This window comes from Lotus japonicus, chromosome 3, assembly GCF_012489685.1.
Source record: "Lotus japonicus ecotype B-129 chromosome 3, LjGifu_v1.2".
In the NCBI taxonomy this organism is placed as follows: domain Eukaryota; kingdom Viridiplantae; phylum Streptophyta; class Magnoliopsida; order Fabales; family Fabaceae; genus Lotus; species Lotus japonicus.
The window spans coordinates 24,599,258-24,623,941 of NC_080043.1; the positions used below are offsets into that span (position 1 = coordinate 24,599,258).

Sequence of the window (24,684 nt, forward strand, 5' to 3'; positions counted from 1 at the left end):
CTCTACGTCACCCTCCTTCTCTCCACTTTCTTACCGCAAGCCATCACTGCCGGAAAACACCATCGCATACACCTTCCCTTTCGGATCCGTACAGATCTGGAGGCTAGCGCCGCAGCCTCCCCAGCTACCATGCCTGCAACGCATATGGTGGCTTCTCCAAGGCTTGCTCTGCTATTTTTCAGAACATTGGAAGATGATTCGTGGCGGTGCGCGAGAGGGTTTGGCGGAATTGATGTCGGGGGCACTGACGCAAAGGGAGACAAGTGCTTGCTCGCACATCCAAAGGAAACATGGAGCTGTTGCCGGCGCAGAATTGCAGAAGGCAGGTTGCAAATGTAGCAGCAAACATGGAGTTTCAGTGATATGTAGCAGCAAACCGATGTTTTATTTTTTTTAAAAATTGATTTTTTGAAAAAAAAAATACTCGTGCCTAGTTGTGCTTCTAAATCTCGTGCACTTTAGCATTTTCCTATTTAAAATTCTATTGCACAGTGATAAATAAGTCTTAACTCCTAAGTCCATTTCTAAAGCAGTTTAAATGGGTAAATCGTTATATAGTGTGAATATTTACCAATAAATAAATCAACCAGTGTAAATTTTAGGATATTATATAAAAGGAGTATAAATACTAAAATAAATTTATATTAATTATATATTTTTTAAATAGATTAATTTTTAGTGGTTTATAAATATTTTGGAGTGACATAAGTCAAGTTTTTTTTATACTAAGCTTTTAAAGTATGTTTGATTTCAAGTCTGGGGCATTCTAAAAATAACTATTTATTGCTTTAATTTGATGTGAGTTTGAGAAAATGTAAATCCATACACATATATTTAGTAGTTTTGGCTTTGTGTGATGTAGGTTAGGACAAGTCCCTATGAACAAACGATGTCGTCTAATTACAAATTTGTTGGTGTTTATTCATGACATGCCTAATCGGGAATCACTTTTGTGACTAACCTAACCCACTTTTTTTTTGGTCACTAAAAGACCAAAAATATCTAGCTTGGTTAGTGGTAGAAGGTTGCATCCTTCGTAAGCTTCTAAAGTTGCATTTCTTATGGGCCTCAAGTAACTAGTTAATTATAATGTTTTATTACTATTTCTAGTTTGTCATTTAGATCTATGTTCTAGAATATTCTATTACTTAGGATTGTGTCACATGTAAGGTCACTATTAATTCCTTAGAGTAGACAATTAGTATAAGTTGTATTGCTTTCCTTATGAAATGATAACAAGAATATTGGCAAAAGCCTCTTTTATTTTATTTTCTTAATTTCCTTTAATTTTATTTCTTTGATTCTGCTTGCTAGAGAAAACTCTCTACCAGTTAGTTGGGCTGCCCTCACCCACGTCCACATCTTTCTCATCACAATCAATTCCACGACGGCTAAAAAATTAAAGAGCTAACAACTTCATACGTTTCCACAAAGCACGTCCACCTCACAAAACCCTAAGGTAATAACAAAGCTATGAAAAATACATAAAATCTCTTCTTCTTATTTTCGCTACGTAAATGACAACTAAACCACACAATCTATTTCTTAACGTAGAAACGACACATGCCATACAAAAAAACACATATGTGACGTGTTCTCTAAACCCCCACTCATTGCCCATTCTCCTCATAACCTACTTTTATATATATTTAGTAATTAGTAATAGATCTAATTGCATAAATCATCTCATATAGCTAGCAAGTTTCTATCTCCACAGCTTCTTACAAATATATTTAGTTCAATGGAAGAAAGTAGATTGAAATTGAGCCACAACATGATGAACACAAGAAAAGACACTTCTTCACAATCAAGTCCTGCTTCACCATCATATAATAGCACCCGGGAATGCAGTAAAGGCAATGATATTGGCAAGGGCAAGTTGGTGTTGGATCCGGAGACACAAGAAAAAAAGGAGAATGTTAAAGTGGATGAGTCGTTTGAAGAAGTTACTGGGCGTGAGAAGCTGAAGAGGCACAGGGAAGAGGTGATGGGTCGAGTTAACATACCGGAAAATTGGAGCGAGGAGAAGCAGCTGAAGAAATGGGTCGACTACACTACGTTTGATGCATTAATTTTGGCTCCACATAGTTTGATTGTTGCTGCTCGTGATGCGCTTATTGCAGATGGACGTAAAGCAAGGTCACAAAGATTAAGGATCCATCTATAGTTGTTAATTACTTTCATGCATTGTTATTCTTTTCCCATGGCCTTACTAGCTATTATATATTTAGTAGGATTGTAGGAATAATGGGTCACCGAAATACTGAATTCAATTCATGCTTTAATTTCTCATTTTGTGATTGATAAATGGAAGAACAAAGGGAAAATAATAACAAGCATACTACAGGAATTTTGTTTCAATCTTTTCTAATATTATTGATTCACACCACCATAATTTTTATTAGTATATATATACAATTTTGATTATCTAAAGAAAATATTGGTATTAGACTATTAGTCCACTTTACTAGTAATTTTTTTATCTGAACTCTATGCCAGACATTATGTTGAAGCTCTATATATATATATATATATATATATATATATATATATATACTCACATACATTCTTATGGGTTAGTCCTCATATCATTTTTGTCATAAAAATGACTCAAATCTTTGATTTTTTTTTTTAAATCAAACATATATGTTTATAGTAGGTTATATATATTAAGATTTCTTCTTCTCATGTGCCTTAGTTATAAATTGAATATAATTATTCAAGAAGAAGAAGAAAATTAACTTTTCATTTTATGCATTACTTGATATTAACCACATAGATGATGCCTTAAATCATTTTTTTTTATCTCTTTTCTTAATACACACCACTCATCATATTTTCTAATCTAGATATATATAGGCGGATTTAGAATATTAAAAAAAATAACCTTATGTACTAAAAACAGTTATGATACGTACATGGACTAAAATTATAAATAAACCTGATAAAAAGATGTTTGAGAGATCCAATCATATACTTGTACCACCAGACTTTTACATTTCAAGAAAAATTATATTAGTTAATTCTGAATTCAATAGTTTTTTTTGGAAAAGGATACAAGATAAATAACCATGAAGGAAGAATACAAGAAATTAAGAAAATGTCTAAGCCTCTTGGTGAATAAATATAGAATCTTGTCGTTATATCTGGCATCAATTTTAATTTTCTATATAATAAATAATTTTGCAAATATAAACACATCATCCGCAGTAGCACACCTTGGAAATTTCGCGGTTAGAAATTCCGGGTTCAAATCCCGGCTGCGGTAACTCTGTTTGAAACTTTTTAACAAAATTTAGATTTACTTTTACAAGTCTTTACATTTGTAGTTATTGATAAATAATTTTGATCGTTTAACTATTTGTAATTTGATAGATAAACGCTTTTAATGATAAAAAAAATTGCCCACTTGATATAAAACGAATGAATTTTTCTTATCTAATTTCATTATTTTAAAATTTTCAAATATTATTTTACTTAAATATTTTTAAAATTAATTCACTTAATTTTTTTTTTGAAACCGGCTTTAAAATTAATAATGAAAACATATTATTTTAACATAAAATATTAAGTGCTTAAAATTTCTTCATTTTAAAAATTCTACCATGCATTCATATGAACTCTCAAATTTAATTTAATTTACACAAACTAGTGTTTATTTACCCGCGCATTGCACGGGGAATATGTCTATTGTATTTGATACATCAATCAATCCCTTGATTATTAAAAATATATTAAACAACAGATGAAATAGAAGAGTCTGAAATGATAAGCAAAGTGGACAAAAAGACTTATCTTCTAAGCCTGATCTAGATCAACATGAACTTCTTTCACATTCTTCATGAACATGAAGACAATAACACAAATCATAGATATAAGGATTACCAACATATTAATCTTAATAAAAAATAAATGTGCTAGTAGCACAAATCATGATTGTGAAAGATAAATCATAAAATATGACATTATTGTGTTTATTCCAAGTCATCCAAGTTTGAGTCAATATTGCAGGGTACCTACAGAACCAAATAATAACACAACTTGATATCTTTATAAAATCATGATAATTAATACTCACTCGGTCATTGTTTTGGTCTTGCTCAGACAAACTCAATTAGGTCACATAGCCCTGACCACCCATAAACTTCATCAGACACATCAACAATATCACTGCCATACCATTTTTAGTGTTAATTTTAATTGCAAACCATATCAATTAACTAATTAAATTTATAGCAAATCATGGAGTAGAATAAAACATCATGGAGGCTAAACACTGAAAATACAAACTCTCTAACAAAAGAGAAAAATGGAGGGACAAAAAAGAAGTAAAAAAAAATAGAATCTAGTATCAAATACTTAGAAAGTAAAAGCCAACATATTTTCCCTACGCCTATAATTCAACATATTTTCATTACAAAGAATGCCTAAAAAATCCAGTGAATCATAATTATCGACAAATCTCAGCCAAGTCAATGTTTGTACATTTACCAAATCTACAGACAATGACAAACCAAAATTGGCCAAAATCTATCATCTGAGATGCTAAATTTCACTTCCACTTATATTAATAAAAGAAATATTTCCCCACAACCTTCCCACTTCTTGTCTCATCTCAATCATAGCTCCACTTGCTCTCTTTCACCTCAACATGCTTCTTTACTACCAGATGTAAGATAGAATGCAATACGTCCAACTCCTCGCTAGCACGGAGGAATGGTGTGGTTCTCCTTTGATTAATGCAAGTTTTCTCTTATGCTTCTTCTACTTTGTCCTTTGACCTTCTTCAAAGCAATAAATACTCTTAATGTTTGCTCTTAAGATGAGCAAGTTCTAAAAGATAGAAAGTATGAGGAGATTTTAGATATCCGTAGAAGTAAAAAAACTTGGACAAAACAGATCCCACCAAATCTACAAAAACAAACAACTGTTGCATTCGAGTTTCTACCACATCTAGCGGACATCTAGACCAGCTGATAGAAAGATCAGCTTCATTGACATGTAGTTCCTGTTAGCTGACAAAACTGCACGAAGTCTCAATCTTGATTATAATAGCCAGTAAATCTCCACCTCCAAAAATAAGCATGACATTCCACTTTCCATGACCTGTTGCTTTAAGAAATAATGCAAGAAAGATAAATAGAGGCAAAAAAGAAATGGACCCGAGCCTACAGCACCATTAGATTCGACTGGACATCATATGTAGTGAGCAAAATTTCAAAGCTTCATGAATCGCCATCACCTCTGTTTCAAAAGCAAAACCCACCCCCAAGATACTAAATAAAAACCATTTATCTCATTATTGCAATTACTGACAAAGCCTCCAAACCCAAAGTCTCCATGGCAACCTTTGGTAACCCATTAGTGGCTTAATATATATGCAACTTCTATATGCTTTCTCAATCTTAGATAATTAGGGCAAATCTTTTAAAATTTTATGAAAAAAATTCTCAGATTTAAAATTACCTTTAAAAAATCGTTTCAAGATTTGTTATGGAAATAAATTTTAGGTGAAGAAAAAGTTTATTTTTAGAGTATTAATTAAATTTTATGATATTTTTATTGAATTTTTGGATTTTTATTTAATTAAGCATTTTATGAGTTTTTATTGTGATTTGGTAGTTTTTATTAATTAATTTTTATGATATTTTTTTCTTGAATTTTTAGTTTTTTATTTAATCTAGGTAAATCTTGAATAATTAAGGCAAATCTGTGAGTGACACCTCATCAAATTGGTCAGAATTAATCTGGGAGCGACACATCATTAATTTGGCCTGAGAATTAACCTGGGAGCGACACCTCATCAAATTAGCCTTAGAGAAGTTCTTATTTTCTAATATATATTGATTTTCTTATTCATATATGTTCAAATTATCTGTTGCCTCATCTATCCTACATTTTCAATTATTTAATTAGAAAATTAAGGAAAATTCACTAATTAAGAAGAAGAAATATCACACTTAATAAGATGAACAAATCAAGTACCTCCTCAATCCATACAAAATTGGGAAAGAGCATATCAATAAAATTAAGAAAGGTCTACATAATAAAAGTCTAGAAAAAAATTAGAGATAACATTGGCACTTTTAGGAACAAAGAAAAGATCAACAAAATTAAAGTATAGAGAAAGATCTCATGGAAGTCCCTAACAATTGTGCTAAGGTATAAACTGCATACAAGGCCTTAACCCAAAGCTTACAAAGTTGTAAGCAATCAGTTTCGAAGCACACCAAACGAAAACAAAAGGTCAATAGAAGCCCAGTGAAGGGTTTGGAGGATAGGTTGGTGCTTTGGTGTGTTTGCTGCATTATATTGGAGAGCTGCCATCAATATTGGGCTTCTCTTTTGGGGAGTATAGTGATCTTTATGCAATTTTACTTATGGTGTTGATTACCTTACTGGTTTATTGGTGTTGAGGACTTCCTCCCTGTTTTCGTGTATGTGTGTTCGGCTGTGGAATTTCGCTGGGGGAGATAATGGTATTCTGCTTATTTTGGCTTTGGTGCATTACAGTAATGAAGACTATTAGGTGTTTTATAACTATCTGCTGGAGTAATCTTTGGAAAGTATTAATAACCATTATGCACTGGATGTGGAACTGAATTGGACTAGGCTGCTTGTTTTGGGGGAGGGTTATTATTTATTAGAATCTTTGTAAGCTTCCTTGAAAATTTCCTCTTGACTTCTTAAAACTAGTACTCTTTTTCCCTGCTAGGTTTTCCCAAGGGGGTTTTATCCTAGTATGGTTTTAATGAGGCTTGTTTTGTTAAGTCTATTTTCAAGGTGGTACTAGGTGGGGTAGTTGTGTCTTTTTTGGACCTTTGTTTTTTTTTATCTTGCTAGTCCTTAGCTTGCTCTTTTTTTCTCTTCTTCTTCTTTTTTGTATTGGGTTGAAGTACCCCTTGTACTTCCATTCAATATAATTCTTGTTGCCTATCAAAAAAAAAATAGAAGCCCAGTGAAAACAAAGCGCCTCAGCCACCACAGGTGATAAGACATCAAACGGAGCTGCAGAAGTTGCGGCCAAAAGACAACTAAGTGATAAGCATGACCAAGTTGAAGCCAACATACAAGAAGAAGAAACTGGTTTATCCAAACTTTTTTTATATCACACATGAAACATGCCTGCACCACAAAACATGGAGGGAAACAACAAGTCTGTGAAGGGCACAGAGGTCGTAAGGACACCACATTGCAACAACTTTGTTGATCACTTGTTCCGCCGAGATCATGATGCATATTCTATTTCTCTTCTCCCATATATAATACTAACGGTTAGGAAAACTTGGATTGTATCCACATCAAAAAAATAACCTTGTTAACCTACATTATAACACATATTATCTTGTCATAAGTAAAAGTGTGATTTCATGCTTAAAATTTGTGCCTATAAAAAGTATGTTTATAGATATTTTTTCATTAAAAAATGTGTTATGTGTTTATTTATAAGATTAGTCATTTTAAAACCCCACGTGTACCTCATGTGTTTGGAACCCCTAAATGCAAACTAAAGAGGGGTTAATACCCACTGCCAATAAGGGTGAAGGGACCACGATGAAGTATGACATGCAAAAAGTTACGAGCCATGTCGCAACACCCTAATTAATTAAGCTCGACCTTCACAATATTAGATTCTCTAGCCTCACGTTATTTTCAGCAAGAAAAACCACCATAAAAAGGCATGAATTTAATCAAGAAGAAGACAATGAAATTTAATTTTAATTTTTTACATTACTTGATATTGACCCTCGTAGTAGATGATGTTTATATCATTAGATCATTTTAGTTTAATGTCTCTTTCTTTTTCTTAAAACACTACTCATTTTCTAATATATATATATATATATATATATATATATATAAAAGATGTATTTTATAAGAATGATAAATTTTATACGAGTACATATGAATAAATCACGACCGTTAGATTTATCATTTAACCATCAATGATCAAAATTAAAAGAATTTAATGATCATGTGACCGTCACATGATCACTTAACATGACATTTTTAAGTTGTAGAGAGCGTGCCATGATTGCCTAAGACCAGTGTGTCATGCCATTAATTATGTTGTCTCTCTAAAATAACCTTCATTGTTGCCACCACCTCCACTGCTGCCGCTGCCACCACCACCTTTTACCACTGTCATCGTTGCCACTGCCACCTCCACCCTCCACTACTACCATCTCTACCAACACAGTCACCACCGCCCTTCACCTCCACCACTTTTACTACCACCACGGCCTACACCACCCACCACCACCACCGTTGCTACCACCACCACAATCACCGTAGCTGCCACCACCACCACCACCCACATCTCCACCGCCACCACAACCCTTTGCTACTGCCACCGCCTCCACCATGGCCTCCACCACCTTCTACCGCAACCACCATCCAACACCACCCTCTTCGTTGTCATTTTTTCCACTGTCACCACCACCATCACCTCGACCATCACCGCCGCCACCATTGTTTCTGTCACTAGCTCGACCATTGTCACAACCAAGTAACACCCACCTAAGCCAACGCCACTAGCTCCATTGCTACCATCGTCGATGTCGCCACCACCACCACCATCACCGCTATCGTCGCACCACCACCTCCACTTCCACCAGCACTACCGCCTTTACCCTCAACCATCACCACCCTACCACTAGGTAACAACTAACAACCACCTCCGCAGTTGTCGCAGCTACTAGGTACCACTGATTTCCACGAGCACTGCTATCTGACCCTCGACCATTGTGTCATCGCGACTACCTAGTGTAGTGAATTAAAAAAAACAAAGCTCTTTTAAATTAAAAGTAGTTTTTAAGCTATAAAAAATAAAAAACTGACAAACAATTTTTACTTTTTTTTCTCAAAGCTCTTATTTTAAACCTTAACTTAAAAATAACTCTAAGAGAGAAAAAAGTTGAGTGAAGCGATATCTAAAGTTATAAGTAAACCTCATAAAAAGAGAGTAGTAGTGTTTTTATTTTGGATTAATTGCACTTTTCGTCTCTGATCTATACCCCATGTGCAATTTTGGTCTCTTTTGTTTAAAACGGGCAATTTTGGTACACTAAAGATTTGAACGTGACAATTGCGTCCTTCCGTTTGTTCTCCGTCAATTGTTAACGAAAATCGCTGAGGTGGCATATCCATTAATATTTTTTTAGTATTATTGCCACTTAAGTTTTAATTTTTTTTTGTTCCTTTAATTTTTTTTTACCATATCACCTTCTTCAACCTTCATTCCTCCTCTTCTTCAAAAATAAAGCCAGAACCTTGAACATTTGGGTTTGAAAAAGGCTTAAATACTCTGGAGGTCCCTGAAATTGTACCCCGTATGAAAATAAGTCCCTGAATTTTTTTTTTCCGATTCCGGGTCCCTAGAAAAATTTGTTTGATCAAAATAAGTCCTTGAGCGTGTATACGCCGGAGAAGACGGTGGTTGCCTCCTCATTGTTTCCACAAACCATGAAATAACATGTTTAAAACACTCCTAGACCTTCATATATCTGATCTGGGCGAAGAAATCGCAAGAAACAAAGCTAAAACGAAGAAACCGAGAAGCTCCATAAATTCCGGCGAGAAGAAATCAACTTGCAACTGACCTTTTCTCTTCAACTGTGACGACCCAGCCCACGAGACCACCACCACTGAGTTCCTGAGGACGAGACGAAGCCGGCCCAACACCCCGGTCGCAGCGCCGCCATGACCGCCGTCGTCAACCACCGTCTTCTCCGGCGTATACACGCTCAGGGACTTATTTTGATCAAACAAATTTTTCTAGGGACCGGGAATCGGAAAAAAAAAATTTAGGGACTTATTTTCATACGGGGTACAATTTCAGGGGCCTATGGAGCTATTAAGCCTTTGAAAAAATCATAAACACATGGGAAAAGCATAGACAGAGCACAATCAGCAGATACAAACTTCTTCAAAACCACAATAAAAAATCATATTCTTCACTCTTTCCTTCTTCCACTCAGATTCATCTTCCCAACCAAATTCAAAATCACTTTCCCAACCAGATTCAAAATCCTTCTCTTCACTCTTTCATTCTCCTCCCCTATCTCCAATTACACCCAAATAACCCCATATCAAAGAAATAACAATCTTCAAGAGGAAAGAGTGAGGAGCGAATGGCTGCAATACTCCTCCGCCACCACGGGTATTGGGTTTGGAGCCCCACCTCTTAGGCTTTGCACCCCACTTAAAGTGGGGAAATTACCGTAAAGTCCCCCTTACTAGAATACGGTATATTATAATCCGTTTTCAAACCTATAATATTCCGTCTTCAAAACGGAATATAATATACCATATTCTATTAAAACATATAATAAGAAGCAGAACCATTTTCAAACCCATTTTCAACTTTCCCACTTTCCCTCCCCAAATCGCTCTCAAACGTTCGTTCCTGAACCAGAACTCCCTCAAAGCTCTGTTCTCATCATCACCAAAGCTCTATCAAAGAACCAGAACTCTCATTCATTACATTCAAAAGGTAAGTTTTGATTTTCACTGATTCTCACCATTTTAGTTTAAATTTGGAGAATTATTCAGCCATAGGGTAGTCGATTGATGATTAATTAGAGGTTATGTCTGCTGAAATGGTATGAATTGAGTATTGGTATGAGTTGGTTCAACGTAGGTCTTTAATGGAGGTTCCCTGTGAATACGAAATATCATTTTCCGTATCGAATATGAAATATCATTTTCCGTATTCAACATACTGAATACAGAATATCATTGTTCATATTCAAAACGAAACTTTATTAACCGTATTCAAAATGAAACTTTATTAACCATATTTAAGATGAAACTTTAAAAACCGTATTTAGTGAAAATAGATAATTTATTTACAAAATATTTAAAATGCATAATTAATTAGTGGAATATCACTTAATTAGTGGAATATAGATAATTTATTTAGTGAATTATTTAATATTTAGATAATTTAGATAATTGAAATTACTTAGATAATTGAGATAAATTAGATAGTGGAATATTGAATAGTTCATGTTGAGATAATTGATTAATAAGTCATTCATAATTGATGTTAATGCTATTAAATTTGTTTGATTTGAATAGATAGCGAGAATGAAGAACAGAAAGAGGTCTCGAACTACCAGTGAGGATGTAGGGGGTACAGAGGATCGACATAGGCGCTTACATGCTTCTAGCCGGCGCTGGGATCATGGTGCAGCCACTCACGCGGTCGAGTCTTCAGCTCCGACTGCTATTGTGTCGTCGCCCATGGTAGAGTCTTTAGCTCCGGCTGCTACTGTGTCGTCTACCATGGGTGAGTCTTCAGCTCCGGATGCTACTGTGCTGGCTCTCGTGGTTGACCCTTCCGATCTGGTTCCTACTCCGCCGTCTCCCGTGGTTGAGTTATCTCCCCATGCCATTCCTCATTAGTGTTCCAGCGAGGAGACATCCGACGAGGAGATATCTGGCCATGAGCATGAGGAGACTAGTGAGGAGGAGGAGGATATTATTCCTGAGGTTGATGTCGTGCCAGAGGAAAGGGCACAGGGTGGCGAAGATGACCTGATCCAGAGGTTGCCGCTGTTTCCGGGGGGCCCTGTTGAGTTGTCGCTTCTCACGCATTATGCCAATCACAAGGCTCCATGGACGTGGCATGCACTCCTACGCACTGACCCGCGGTACGAGGACCGACGACACTTGAGGATGGCCATGGTTAGGGGGAAGGTATGGAACCTCCCTTGTGATGGCGATTCAGACGGTCATAGACGGGTTCGAGAGCTGCTCCAGCAGACGGGTCTTCATCACCTACCCTGGTGCGGCTACCCGGAGATAGACTCAAGCCTCATATTGGCCCTTGTTGAGAGGTGACATGAGGAGACCAGTAGCTTCCACATACCGTTCGGGGAGATGACTATCACCTTGGACGACGTGTCGGTTCTTCTCCATCTCCCCATGGGGTCGAGGTTCTATACGTCTGGCAGAGGCGGAGAAGGATGAGGCCGCAACGAACTGCGTCCAGCTTATGGGAGGATCCGCTGCTACTTATCTTGAGGAGTTTGATTACAATAGGAGCCAGACTATTCAGTTTGGGGTCTTGCATACGTTGTATCTGTCTGCGTTGGAGGGTATGTCTTAATTGTTACTTGAATAATTTGTATCTATTTTTAGCGTATTATTATAAATTGTTAACTTAATTCATTTCATTATAGGTCTCCAGTGCGAGGATGCTGCCCGGATTTGGCTGGTGAACCAGCTTGGCGCGACGCTCTTTGTTAGCAAGAGTGGGGCTTATCACACGACTGTGTACTGGATTGGGATGATGCACGACCTTGGGCGAGTGTCGGAGTACGGGTGGGGCGCGATTGCGCTGGCTACGTTGTATGACCATCTTGGTCGAGCGTCCCGCAGGAGGACGACCCAGATGGGAGGGTTCACCTCGCTCCTACTAGGCTGGGCTTATGAGTACCTTTCAAACCGCGTCATTATCCGGAGGGCGGATCCAGACTACTCTGAGGACCAACCTAGGGCGCGTCGGTGGGTTACGTCCCGGGTCGGGCATGCCAGACTCGATGAGACACGAGTCATGCTCGATGAGCTTACTGTGGATGACATTTTATGGACCCCATTTGAGGACCATCGAGCTCATCGACCGCGGGATCCGAGGGCCCTGTATTCTGGCTACATCCGGACGCCATTCAGTCGGGTTGTTCGACGACATCTACCAGAGAGTGTTCTGCGCCAGTTTGGCTACATACAGGATATCCCTCGACACCCCTCTGAGATCCAAACGACTAGGTCCCTTGCTAAGACCGCATATGCTGACTTTGAGCCGCACCTGCACCCTCAGGGGATCCTTGCTACATATCCGGGAGAGGCGGTTGAGGGTTACATGAGGTGGTATAGCCTTGTGTCCCATCGGTTCATCATCCCTGATGATAGGAGGGAGGAGTTCAGTGATGTGGTAAGTTTGAATTCTATTTTCCATTCAATTGTGATTTTTGTTCATGATATTTTCTTTGTACCTAAACATGTATATTATTTTTTGCAGTCTGCTATGCGTCGGGGTGTAGATCTGTTGGAGCAGTCACTGGAGGTGCCAGATGCTCTCGTAGTAGGTTCACATGCCCGATCCCTCACTAAGAGGGCGCTCGAACTTTTTAGATCGAGTGCCTTCATTGGTACCCAGGGAGTTGCCTTTGCTGCTGTTCGAGGAGCCGGAGCTGCGGGAGGCAGAGGTCGTGGAGGCAGAGCCCATGGAGAGGGTGCTCGTGGAGGTAGAGCTCGTGGACCTAGAGGAGGTCGTAGGGGGGCGGTAGGGGTCGGAGTCGAGGAGAGTGATTTGGTTGTATTTTTTTATGTCGTAGGACATGTGACTCTTTATATTATGACTCTTTATATTTACATGCTTTCTATTTTGACTCTTTATATTAAGACTCTTATAATGAAAAAAACATGAATAACTACAACATAAATAATCCAAGGCAGGAAAAATAACATAAATAATCCATGACAAACAGTTCAAAGGTTACACGAAATTATCCAGAAGCAACAAGAAAAACAAAATCAATCCTCGGTGATATCGATTAAGTTGTGGGGTCCGCAATCCTTTGAAAATACCTGTATGATAACATAAAAGTCATTTGAAAACCCAAAACATTGACAAAGCTTGATTTTAGACTTGTTCAGATGATTTTTATACCTTGACTACGTTGGGCAGTGTTATATTCAGATAACAAACATATTTTCTCAGTGCAAACAGAGCAACCTGCAAGTAAATTGCAAACTTTAATCCAACCATGCATCGTTGTCCAAAGGAAGCAAGATTAATGTTTAGGTTCTAGAGGATAGACCTTTTGGAGAACGAGAACAGATCCAACAGTTATGGCATTCGCAAATTCGCTGTGAGTGAAGGCCTTGCAATGGATGCTAGCATCAACGGTGCCCGTAGGGTCCTAAATTGATGCAATCATGAGAGAAAAAATTTGGAACGATGTACGGTTAGAGAAGGGGGACAAAAGCAAGGAAATACCTTGAGGGTAACTTTTGCATCTCCGAAACCATTGGGAGTGCATGATTTGATAACAACAACAACATTCTCCACTCTCTCAACATTCGTTGTGATTGTGTCCAACGGAGTGGCAGATCCCCCCAATTGCAGGGCTGAAAGCCAAGCATTTGAATTAAAATCAAGATCGGTTTTGGTTGATCCGCCTTCGAGCACACGCCTCACGATTTCTTGGGTCGGAATGAGTGGTGTGTTAGTGGTGGATCTACGGGCATACATGGCAGCCTAGACGACGCCAGCCGAGCCAGGAATGAGAGGACGAGAGCTGCTAGAAGTGTTGCCTTGACGTTTGCAATGGCGGACGAATGCATTCGGGTCTTGTTCCATTGTATGTTTTTTTATCTTGGTTACAAGACAGGAAGAAGAGGATGAAGAAGAAGAAGAGAGACACCATAGAGATTTATAGCATAATGGTCATAAGATTTATGGTGTATTGGTGGATAGTAGAAGTGTGGTTGGGGTTGGTGGTTGAGAGTAATGTCAGGTTTCAAGTTCGTCGTGTAGTGGATGGAAATGACAATACTTTGATGACGGAAATGACAAGTCTTTGATGATGGAGTAGTTGGAAATGACAAGGCTTTGTCTTTGTCTATTCTTCGTGATGTGTTTCAATCAACTGCTGTTTACTATGCAAGACCCATCAAATTAACAAGGCCCATCAAAATAACAATGTCCTTGGTAATTATTACCAAAAACAGCAAATGAACATAACATCTATGGTGATGTCTACATAGTTATCCTTAACAACCTAAGGATAAGGGTCATCAAATCAATATTACAAAACGTTTACAAATGAATATTACACGATAGCCAACAGTCAATCCGTTGTGATGTCCACATAGTTATCCTGACTAGGACCAAGAGGAACACCAAAAGTAGCAAACCAAGCTTGAAATTCTGTCGTGAACATGTCTAAACGTGGACCATATGGGGGGCGCCAGCTTTCGGAGGTAGTATCAACATGTCATTCCCATTGGGGAGCAATTGGCGGCATAGGATGTCTAGGAGTTAAATGAAGCTACATTATAGAGAATAACAATAAAATTAGATAACTTCCAAATACAAAAATTAATTGACAAGCGAGTAGTTAACCAAAATATTAGTGTGCTTAATCAAAATATACATGTACAAAGTGAGTTATCACATGACCAATAGCTATAACAGGATGTACATATGGTGAACGGCTCCTCTGAGTGGAAGGTATGTGTAACAACCCTTAGAAGAGATGGATATCAGAACTAATTGGAACGTTGTTGCTACAAGGTATCCCATCTCTAGTAGTTGCATCCATTTATCAGGGGTGGCCGGATCACCAGGAGGAAAAGTGAGTCGGTCATGTAAGGCATAAACAACCTGGCTGGATCACATGTTCTCATACAGCACTATCTGTTGTTCAAGTTCTTCTATCAAAAGTGCCCTAACCCAAGGCCAAGCGTCCTCACCGGAGGGATGCCCCACTAATGCAGCAATGGCTCTATAGCCACAGTTACCATCATCATCAACATTTGTGACTGTGTGCATATATGGGTGGAAAAATGATGGAAAATGACCCATGAAATAGCTTGTATCAGACTTCTTCACACACTTCTTCCTTTTTTGTGGTTGTGAAGCCTTCTTTGCCGCTTCGATCTTCCTGTCAACATGTTCAAACCCTGAAGGATCACGAGTCAAGGATCCTATTGCTTGACCCTTGGGTGGTTAGCTCTCATTCGCCTTAAGAGTGCGCTTGGACTTTATCCGAACCTCAGGAGTACACAGTGAACTTCTTTCAGGACAATAGATCGCCCGAAGCTTCCTCCTTACCATACTCTGGCCTCTAGTATCCAAAGAATTGAAATAAAGTGTCAATACCTCAACTTCTGGTTGCATTTCTCCATGGTTTATGCCGCAAATATTTGAGCTGCTAGTATCTGCAACAGGTACATGCTCCCAACTTAGGCTCTTCCAGAATGGATGAATTGCCTCATATGAAATTCTTCCGTAACCTGCAAGTTCACAAACGTGTCACATTCAATAACAAATAGAATTAATTGACAAGAAAGTGGTTGACCGGTAACCTGCAAGTTGACAACCGCAAGGTAGTCCATGAGTCTCTCTAAATAAGCAATCGCATCCGCCTTAGGACTTCATTCTTGTCTGTTCAGCATCAATGAGTTGCAGGCATTTGTTTGACACAAATCCTCTAATATTTATGTAAAATGGGGACATGAAAATGTGATCAATTCTGTGAATACTGCGCTGAAATGATGCTACTATTTCAGTGTGTCGATTCATGGTCAAACTATGCGACGCATCCCATGAAGTGGCCAGGTCACCCTTGTTGTCCCGCAACATTTTCTTCAAGCTGGCATGTGCACCTTCGGCCCTGCAAACAAACAACGCGCCTTATTACTTTCTACTTTAAAACAAATAAGAATTAATACTGTAATAATCTATCAAATGAAAAACATATAACAAGCAATAAATTAAACTCATGTAGTTTTTGTACTTATTACTTGTTGTCGTTCCAAAATGCATCACATGATTTGTCCATGCCTTGGAAAATTTCTCCTTGTGGACCAACCATGTAGTAGAACAATAAGTGGTAAAGTTGTTGTATTTCTCCTTGCACATATTAAACAATTCCATCCATTGACCTTCAAATTCTTCAACTGTTGCAGCATCTACCAAGTCGGCCCACTTCTCCATAACCAAATCAGCAAAATTATCTGTGCCAACATACAATTTGCACTTTGTCAAAACACACTTGTTAATGTGCCACAAGCATAATAAATGGGTAGCGGTGGGAAGGCTTTGTTTAGCAGCACTCAATAAGGTCAGATCTCGGTCAGTCACAATCACTTTAGGCAACCTGGCTTGGTCGGCAATAAGAGACTTCATACACTCCAATGCCCAAATGTAGTCATGTGTGCCCTCATTAACAATGTAGCAAAATGCTATGGAGTATGTCTTATCTGTGGAAGTCAGGCCAACAATCTCGAGCAAGGGGATTTTATATTTGTTTGTCTTGTAAGTGCAATCCATGATCACTACATAAGAGAATGTGTTGAACAGTTTGACAACATTCGAATGAGCCCAAAATACATCTCTAATGACTTATGATCCAGGTTCATGTCTTTCAAAGTGAACATACTTGTCACCGTCCAACTTCTTCAGCAAGTGTTGCATTTCTGTCAATGACCCGCGAAGGGATTTTATAAACCTCTTGCAAACACCATAAATTTGAGAGATGGTAGACAAGTTTGAAGGATTGTTTTCCTTCAAAGACAACAACATCTTTCTCAGTGCAACCCAACCCTTAGCCATTTTTATCACTTCCCCCTTCTCGTCTCTAGTTAGTCGACCAACATAATTGTGGCAAGTAGTGAACTAGCTGGTTCATGGTTGTGTATACCATCCATCACCTTCAGCCACCAATCTCTACCATTTTTCCTAGGTCGTCCTTTTAGTCTAAAAGGACAACCTATCTTTTGTGTTCCCGTTCCTTCAACAAGATCAGGGTCTCTGTAGGGAACATACATACCATGCTTCTCGCACCCCAACATAACATATTCTTTTCCTCCCATCGCACCACTATCTGACTTGTGATCACCACAACATATCTATTTCTAATCGCAATTTCGTGAACCCAATTGAGAAGATTAACACGTGTAGGGAAAAGTTGTTTAATGATAAACAAGGCATAAGGCATAAACAAGACATGAGGCATGATATATAATACTTTTAAATGGATATGAAAATCTGTTCAATGAATACCTGATCAGTTGCAAATAAGTGCGAGACATCTATACTTATACACAGGGGTATGAATTGTGGTGGTTGCTCCTCTTTAATGACCTCTTTAGCATGAGCATTGTCCAATTCAGCTTTAATCAATTGTGATTTACCAAAGAAAAATGAATCAGTCATCCCTGGAAGTGAATACGGAAGTTTAAGTTTCATATTAAATACGGTATTTTAATATTCATATTAAATACGGAAGTTTAAGTTTCTAATACGGAAGTTTAAGTTTTCGTTTCTAATACGGAAAATAAAAGTTCATATTCAGTACGAAAATTTATTTTCCGTATTTGTTCGCGATGCAGAAGCTTAAACTAACAACTTAACCACTTAACCTAACTACTAACTACTAACTACTTAAATTAACTATCTAATAAATACACTACTAAAAACTAACAACACTTACCAGTAGATGGTGGTGGTGGTGATGGGAAGAATAAATGTGGAGGTGGTGGTGGTGGTGGGAAGAAGAAATGTGAGGGAGGATAGGGTAGTCTGGAGGTTAATGGTTGTGTGGTCGAGTTATGGGGGCTGGTGGGGGGTTGTTCATGGAGGAGTAATGGTGGAGAGGTTGGTGGAGGGAGGAGTAATGGTGGAAAATGTGGTCAGCAGATCAGATACAATAATATTCCGCATTGTATATATTGAATACAGAATATAAAATTTTGTATGGTATATATTGAATACGGAATATAAAACTCCGTAGGGTAGTTCTAGGTTAAAAAAAAGGGTAGGGTGCCGAGCCCCATAGATGGGGCGGCAAACCCAATTCTTCGCCACCACCGGACGCACCACCATGACGAATCCTTCCTTTGGCCCCACCTACCCCCACACACGCACTCCACCCTCTGCTCGCTCGTCCTCTCCTCCCTCCTCCTCTCAACCTCAAAACCCTCCTCCCTCAAAACAATAATGGTCCACAGTGTAGATGAGTATATCTAGTGAGTTTCAAGGTATCTGGGTTTGAAGGTGTAGATATGGGAAATGTGATGGTAGATCGGGGTTTGTTCAGCGGAGGTGAACCTAGCAGCGTCGCCTACGCCGACGGTGATGACAATGACGTCGACTTGGGTGTCAACGATAGCAGATCGTGGAGATCTGAATCGATGAGGACTTTTATTGAAGGAGAAGAAGAAGACGATCCACCGACAACCACAAGACGACGAGCTCTTCCGCGCCGACCACCGCTTCTTCTTGACGACGACGATGGAGGTTTAATCGAGAGAAAGAAGGAGGCTGAGACAGAGCGAGATTCAGGTGAGAGGGAGGGAAGAAGAAGCGGTGAAGCCAAACATAAAATGAGATTCACAGGGAGTTCAGATAGAGAGGGACAAGTTGTTGTTGTTTAGGAGAGATAGAGATTCATGTGACAAAGAGGGAAGAAGATGAAGAAAAGGGAGAAGATGAGGAATTAGAGTTAAATTTGATAATTTTTAATTTTAGGGTAATGTTTAGTTAGTTTTAATTAAGTTTTTTTATACTGTTTAGTTAAATCTAAATGAATTAAGTCAATTAATTGTGAATTAGATTAAGCAATTATTTTAATTATTTGTTTGTTTTTCTATTAAGTGAAGTGGCAATCCAAGTGGCAAATTTTGTTAGGTCCACATCTCCACATAGGCTAACTCTGTTAGTAATTTAACGGCAGGACTCAATTGGCACAAATTGATATTTGGTGTACCAAAATTGCTCGTTTTAAATAAAGGGGACTAAAATTGCACAAGGGGTATAGATCAGGGACGGAAAGTGCAATTAAGGCTTTTATTTTCCAATTCACAAAATAAAATAGTTAATGAAAAGAGAGATTTGAGAGATCCAATCATACAGAACAACTAGATTCTATATACTTGTGCCACCAAACTTTTTCATTTCAAGAGAAATTAGTTAATAAAGAATTAGATAGTTTTTTTTTTCTTTCGAAAAGGTAAAATAAGGAATCATGCATTGTAACAAAAAAAAAATCATGAACAAAGAATACATTTTTTTTGAAGGTATGAACAAAGAATACATGAAATTAAGAAAATGGCAAAAACTCTTAGCCTCTTAGCAAATAATATAGAACTTGTCAATATAATAGTTGGCATCAGCTTTGGTTTTCTATATAACTAATAATTTCGAAATAATTATCAAAACATTCGCAGTAGGACACCTTGGAAATTTCTATAGTTGAAATTCCGGGTTCGAATCCCGGCTGCGAAATTTTTTTATAACATTTTTAAAATTTTATATCTTCTTTTACTAGTAATTTCAAATTACGCTTTTCATTCCACTATGATAAATGATAAATAATTTTTATTGTTAAACTATTTGATAGATAAACGATTTTGATTAATTTGTAAATTTTAGTCCACTTGATATAAAATCAAATATTTATTTTTATTTAACTATTTTAAAAATTAAGTAAAACCCCACTCGTACCTCATGACTTTGGAGCAGCCCTAAAGACGGGGGGGTGTCAAACTTCATCCACTGTCAACAAGGGACCACGACCAAGTATGCCTTGTGAATATTTATGAGTCAAGTCATAGCATCCGAATTAATCAGATTCAACTTTTGCAATTTTAATTTCTCTGATCTCATGTTATTCCCAACAAAAATCATCCAGTTAGTCACTGCAAAAAACCACAAAGCTAGGTTTTGTGATGAAATGATCAACCTTGTCCCGTTCATGACCCAAGGCACCCTTGTCATGTATGCAACCAATTTTATCATTTTCTAATGACATTTTATTGGTAACAAAAAGCTTTTTTAATAAAAGTGGAAAGGAAATCATTCCAGGAATAAAAGATTGTCCAAACTCCAGGATTGCAAAAGAACACATATGTTGCTAGATCTAGATTGCTCTCATTTCACAAAAGAAATAGGCACAACACCTGCATAGGATGAATTTGGTTGGCATAAATAATAAACACGACGAGGATGTATTATATGAGAATGAAACTTTTATGTGAAAGTGAGATGAGTCATTATGATTCATTAGATCTAATTATGAACATTTAAGATTAAAAGAATTTAATTATTATGTGATTGTCACACGGTCAATTAAAAATAAAGTCACATGTGATCTTGTTTTAATCTTGACCGTTCATGATTAGATCTAATGGATCATAATGACTCCTCTTACTCTCACATAAAAACATCATTCTCATATGATACATCATCTAAACACAGCTACCATAGTTTCCACAGTGTCTACTAGGTTGACAATCATGAGTACCATAAGTCAATTACCAAATCATGCAGTGCCAATCCCTAACAACATATACATGATTCATGTTGGCACCTAAGGGTCAAGTAGGACGATAAAACTATGAAAGAGATCGGCAAAATTAGCAATGAAGGAAACTATAATAAACTCATTCCGTCTAGTCCTACAACTTTAATTCCATAACAATAATCATCCACAAATTAATAAACTCAAACCCTAAATTTCAGCACAAGAATTGTAATAATATTTACTTCAGACTAAGCACCTAAATCACAATTTTTAATTTAGGGCAAAGACAAGGAGGGGAAAATATAATGTTTACCTAACAATATTTAGGGTAGTGAGGAAGGAACCACAAGCATCATCATGTACACCCTTTAGAAAACCTCATCGACAAATGTCATGATCCAACATCCAATAACTCCGTCTTTCAAGGATACTCCACCCCATGTCAATGCGCCTGAGGTATCAACGAACAATCACCCCAAAACCCTTAACTACACAACAAACTCCCTATACACAAACAAAACATTGTGGGAAAGAGGGGAACAACGAGACCTAGTCTACATTCAGGGGTAAAATGGAAACAACACAGGAATTAAGGGTAGTGTATCGAACGTGTACTTGAAAGAGGGTGACAAACTCTACTTTCGGTGGGAAAGAGCCATGAGGGAAGGGAAACCGAACCGAAGCGTACCTCTAGTGTGATTGCAGAAGAAGGATGTGAGCACGAACCATAAACCACTAGCGTGTTTTGTGCACGATAATTGAACCCCCCCCCCCCCCCCCACACTCTTATTTTTTTTTTGTTATTTATTTATAAATTCCCCCTTTTTGTTAATTGAAACTTTCCCTTTTTCACTCAGCCTAGAAAAACCAATTTACCCATTCAACTTCAGCCCATTTAGTATTCTCCACAAAATGACATGTTATTGGGCCTAAGTCCAACCCATCTCCAAGCTCAACTCTTTGCTACATTAACCCTCGATTCCACCCACACGAGACACCAGCTAGTATTTTTGCCTCCGGTATCTCCTCTTCCTCTATCCGATTCTCTCACCTTTTCTTCTGCTGCTGCGCTAAGATCTAACACCCCATTTTCGTTTTCTCCTTCTTTCTCTTCACAGGTGTAAGATCCAATTCGAAAAACCCCAATTCTCAAAATATGAGGTATAGTTTACACTCTGCTCTTCTACTTTTCTCTGTTAATCGATTTATTTTGGTTTCCTCATGCGTTTTTCTGTTTAAAGTTTGTATTTTGTTAACTGGGTCAATGGAAATTATTCCAGAAAATGTAGAATTTTGAAACCCTAATTATTTTTGTGGTGTTGAGTTTGCGTGGTTTTTGATCTGTTTTGGGTGGTGATTGTGCAGCAAGCTGCAGAATGATGCTGTTAGGGAAGCTATCTCTGGAATCATGACTGATTCCAAGGAGAAGAACCGGAAATTTGTGGAGACCATTGAGCTCCAAATTGGGTTGAAGAACTACGACCCACAGAAGGACAAACGTTTCAGTGGCTCTGTCAAGTTGCCTCACATTCCTAGGCCCAAGATGAAAATCTGCATGCTTGGAGATGCCCAGCATGTGGAGGAGGTAATAATCATCAATCTGCTCTGTGGGATTTTCAAATAGGTGCAATATGTGATATACTGTTGGCTTTGAATACTGGATTGGATTCATTATTCTGCTCTTTTTTTTAAAGTATTATAACATGATATGTTGCTTTGAAGTATTTTTTTCCTTGTGTTCTTGCTATGTAGTTGTGTTGCATCTCTTGAATAAGCTTGAAATGACATGCTGCTGTGGTTATTGATTATCCTAGTTTAAGAGATTAGTAATGCGTTTGTTTCAGATAAAGCATAATGATTTTAGCTGTCAAATGTAACATTAGCTGATTTATGTTCGGTTACACTATCTAAAATCATTTTCTTATTGTCTTTTGTAGCTTTTCCAAATAATCTGATTTCATTTTTTACTGAAACAATGATTATTGAAATAGCTGATAAAACATCTTAAAATCAATAAAAATGAGTTTTGAATTAAAAAAAGTGACGTTTTCTAACAATACGCTGAAACAAACGCCCTTGTATGTCTTTCATTTCGGTTTATGGCGTTGATTTTGTCTGCGTGATTTGGATAATTTTTGAATATCCACCATTTGAGTGTTGCCCTTGTGTTAACGTCTATCACTTTAATCTGCACTCTGCAGGCTGAGAAGATAGGTCTTGAGTCCATGGATGTTGAAGCTTTGAAGAAGCTCAACAAGAATAAGAAGCTGGTGAAGAAGCTGGCTAAGAAGTACCATGCCTTTTTGGCTTCTGAAGCTGTGATCAAGCAGATCCCTCGTCTTCTGGGTCCTGGTCTTAACAAGGCAGGCAAGTTCATTATTCTATTGGTTTAGTATTTTAAACTGTTTTTGGAAATTCTGAGAGCATGTTTTGATTTACTTTTGTTTTGATCATTTTAAATTTGGCACTCTTCACATTTGCACTATTCATCTCATTTTTCAGTGCCATTTGCTTAAAATCATCTGAATGACTACTGCTGATTTTTTTTGAAATAGTTGTTACATTGTGCTTCTGCCGCATTTTGATTATGCTTTACTTGTTTTGATACTTTGCAGGGAAGTTCCCTACACTTGTTACTCACCAGGAATCTCTAGAGTCAAAGGTCAATGAGACCAAGGCTATGGTGAAGTTCCAGCTGAAGAAGGTGCTCTGCATGGGTGTAGCTGTTGGCAACGTTAGTATGGAGGAAAAGCAAATCTTCCAAAACGTACAATTGAGTGTCAACTTCCTCGTCTCCCTCTTGAAGAAAAACTGGCAAAATGTGAGTAGCTCACTCTCTATTCAGTAAAATCACTGGTTTCTTACTTTCTGTTTACTGTTGTTTTCTTAGAGTCATATTTATTGTGTAATAAAAAAACTCATCTAGCGTAGGCGTATTCTTTTGTTAAATTAAATGATGTCCATTATGCCCTCAAATCCCATCCCTAGTTTAGTTGTAATATCACTGCATAGATGTGACCTAGTTTAACCTTAAATGCTATTTGGTGTACCATTTGCCTCAGATGTGGCAGTTCCTGATCTGGAATGATTTTTATTTTTATGGGCTTCCGCCTGTTGAATTTGACTGTTTTTGATCTGGCCTGTCCTGCCATTATCTTATGTGAACTCTTGTTTGTTTCCAGGTTAGGTGCTTGTACCTGAAGAGCACTATGGGGAAATCATACCGTGTCTTCTAAGGAGCTGTTGTAATTGCAGTGAATTTCCGATCTCATTTGTTTCCTCTTATTACTTGGATAGGAGTTTCAATCTCTCTACAGTTTTGTTGGATGTTTTTTTTAACATTAGAATTTCATATTCCTGCTTGTTTTGTTTAAGTGCTTTGCAACAATTGGATCATGTTAGGGGTGCTTTTTATAATCCCATGTTTTTCATATCCAACCACTTGCCTTCTGCTCTACCTTACCATATGTATTCCGTAAGGGTGTCTTATTTGGGAATCGATAGTGTGTTTGGATCTGTGCTGCGCAATTACGTTGCACCCTATTGTGGGTTCTTGACTGTGCCTTGATGTGCATGCTGAAGTGATCCTAAACTCACTGAATCAGCACGGTTGATATATCTTGTTAATTAATACTGTTGGTCG

General features: G+C 37.8%; 2 protein-coding genes across 3 annotated transcripts; both read left to right on the plus strand.

Annotated features, from left to right (window-relative positions):
- The first annotated feature begins 1,667 nt into the window (after window positions 1-1,667).
- Window positions 1,668-2,389, plus strand: LOC130748509 (protein BIC2-like). The gene has a single exon (XM_057601739.1). It carries the CDS (start codon window positions 1,742-1,744, stop codon window positions 2,165-2,167), a length of 426 nt encoding a protein of 141 aa, XP_057457722.1. The 5' UTR covers window positions 1,668-1,741; the 3' UTR covers window positions 2,168-2,389.
- A 19,566-nt stretch (window positions 2,390-21,955) lies between these two features.
- LOC130748997 (60S ribosomal protein L10a) lies at window positions 21,956-24,479 on the plus strand. 2 transcript variants are annotated; one of them, XM_057602248.1, is made up of 6 exons: window positions 21,956-22,060; window positions 22,160-22,202; window positions 22,407-22,626; window positions 23,243-23,408; window positions 23,657-23,862; window positions 24,224-24,479. In XM_057602248.1, exons 2-6 carry the CDS (start codon window positions 22,198-22,200, stop codon window positions 24,275-24,277), a joined length of 651 nt encoding a protein of 216 aa, XP_057458231.1. In that variant the 5' UTR covers window positions 21,956-22,060; window positions 22,160-22,197; the 3' UTR covers window positions 24,278-24,479. The 2 variants fall into 2 exon arrangements, with proteins under 2 accessions (XP_057458231.1, XP_057458230.1); XM_057602247.1 differs by having other exon boundaries at window positions 22,045-22,202.
- The last annotated feature ends 205 nt before the right edge of the window (window positions 24,480-24,684 follow it).

Bases quoted from the DNA above. Each gene is read 5' to 3' on its own strand.
- LOC130748509 (XM_057601739.1), top strand. From the start codon at position 1,742: ATGGAAGAAAGTAGATTGAAATTGAGCCACAACATGATGAACACAAGA.
- LOC130748997 (XM_057602248.1), top strand. The intron at 23,409-23,656 runs GCAAGTTCATTA...GATACTTTGCAG, and splicing joins TCCTGGTCTTAACAAGGCAG to GGAAGTTCCCTACACTTGTT. The intron at 23,863-24,223 runs GTGAGTAGCTCA...GTTTGTTTCCAG, and splicing joins TGAAGAAAAACTGGCAAAAT to GTTAGGTGCTTGTACCTGAA.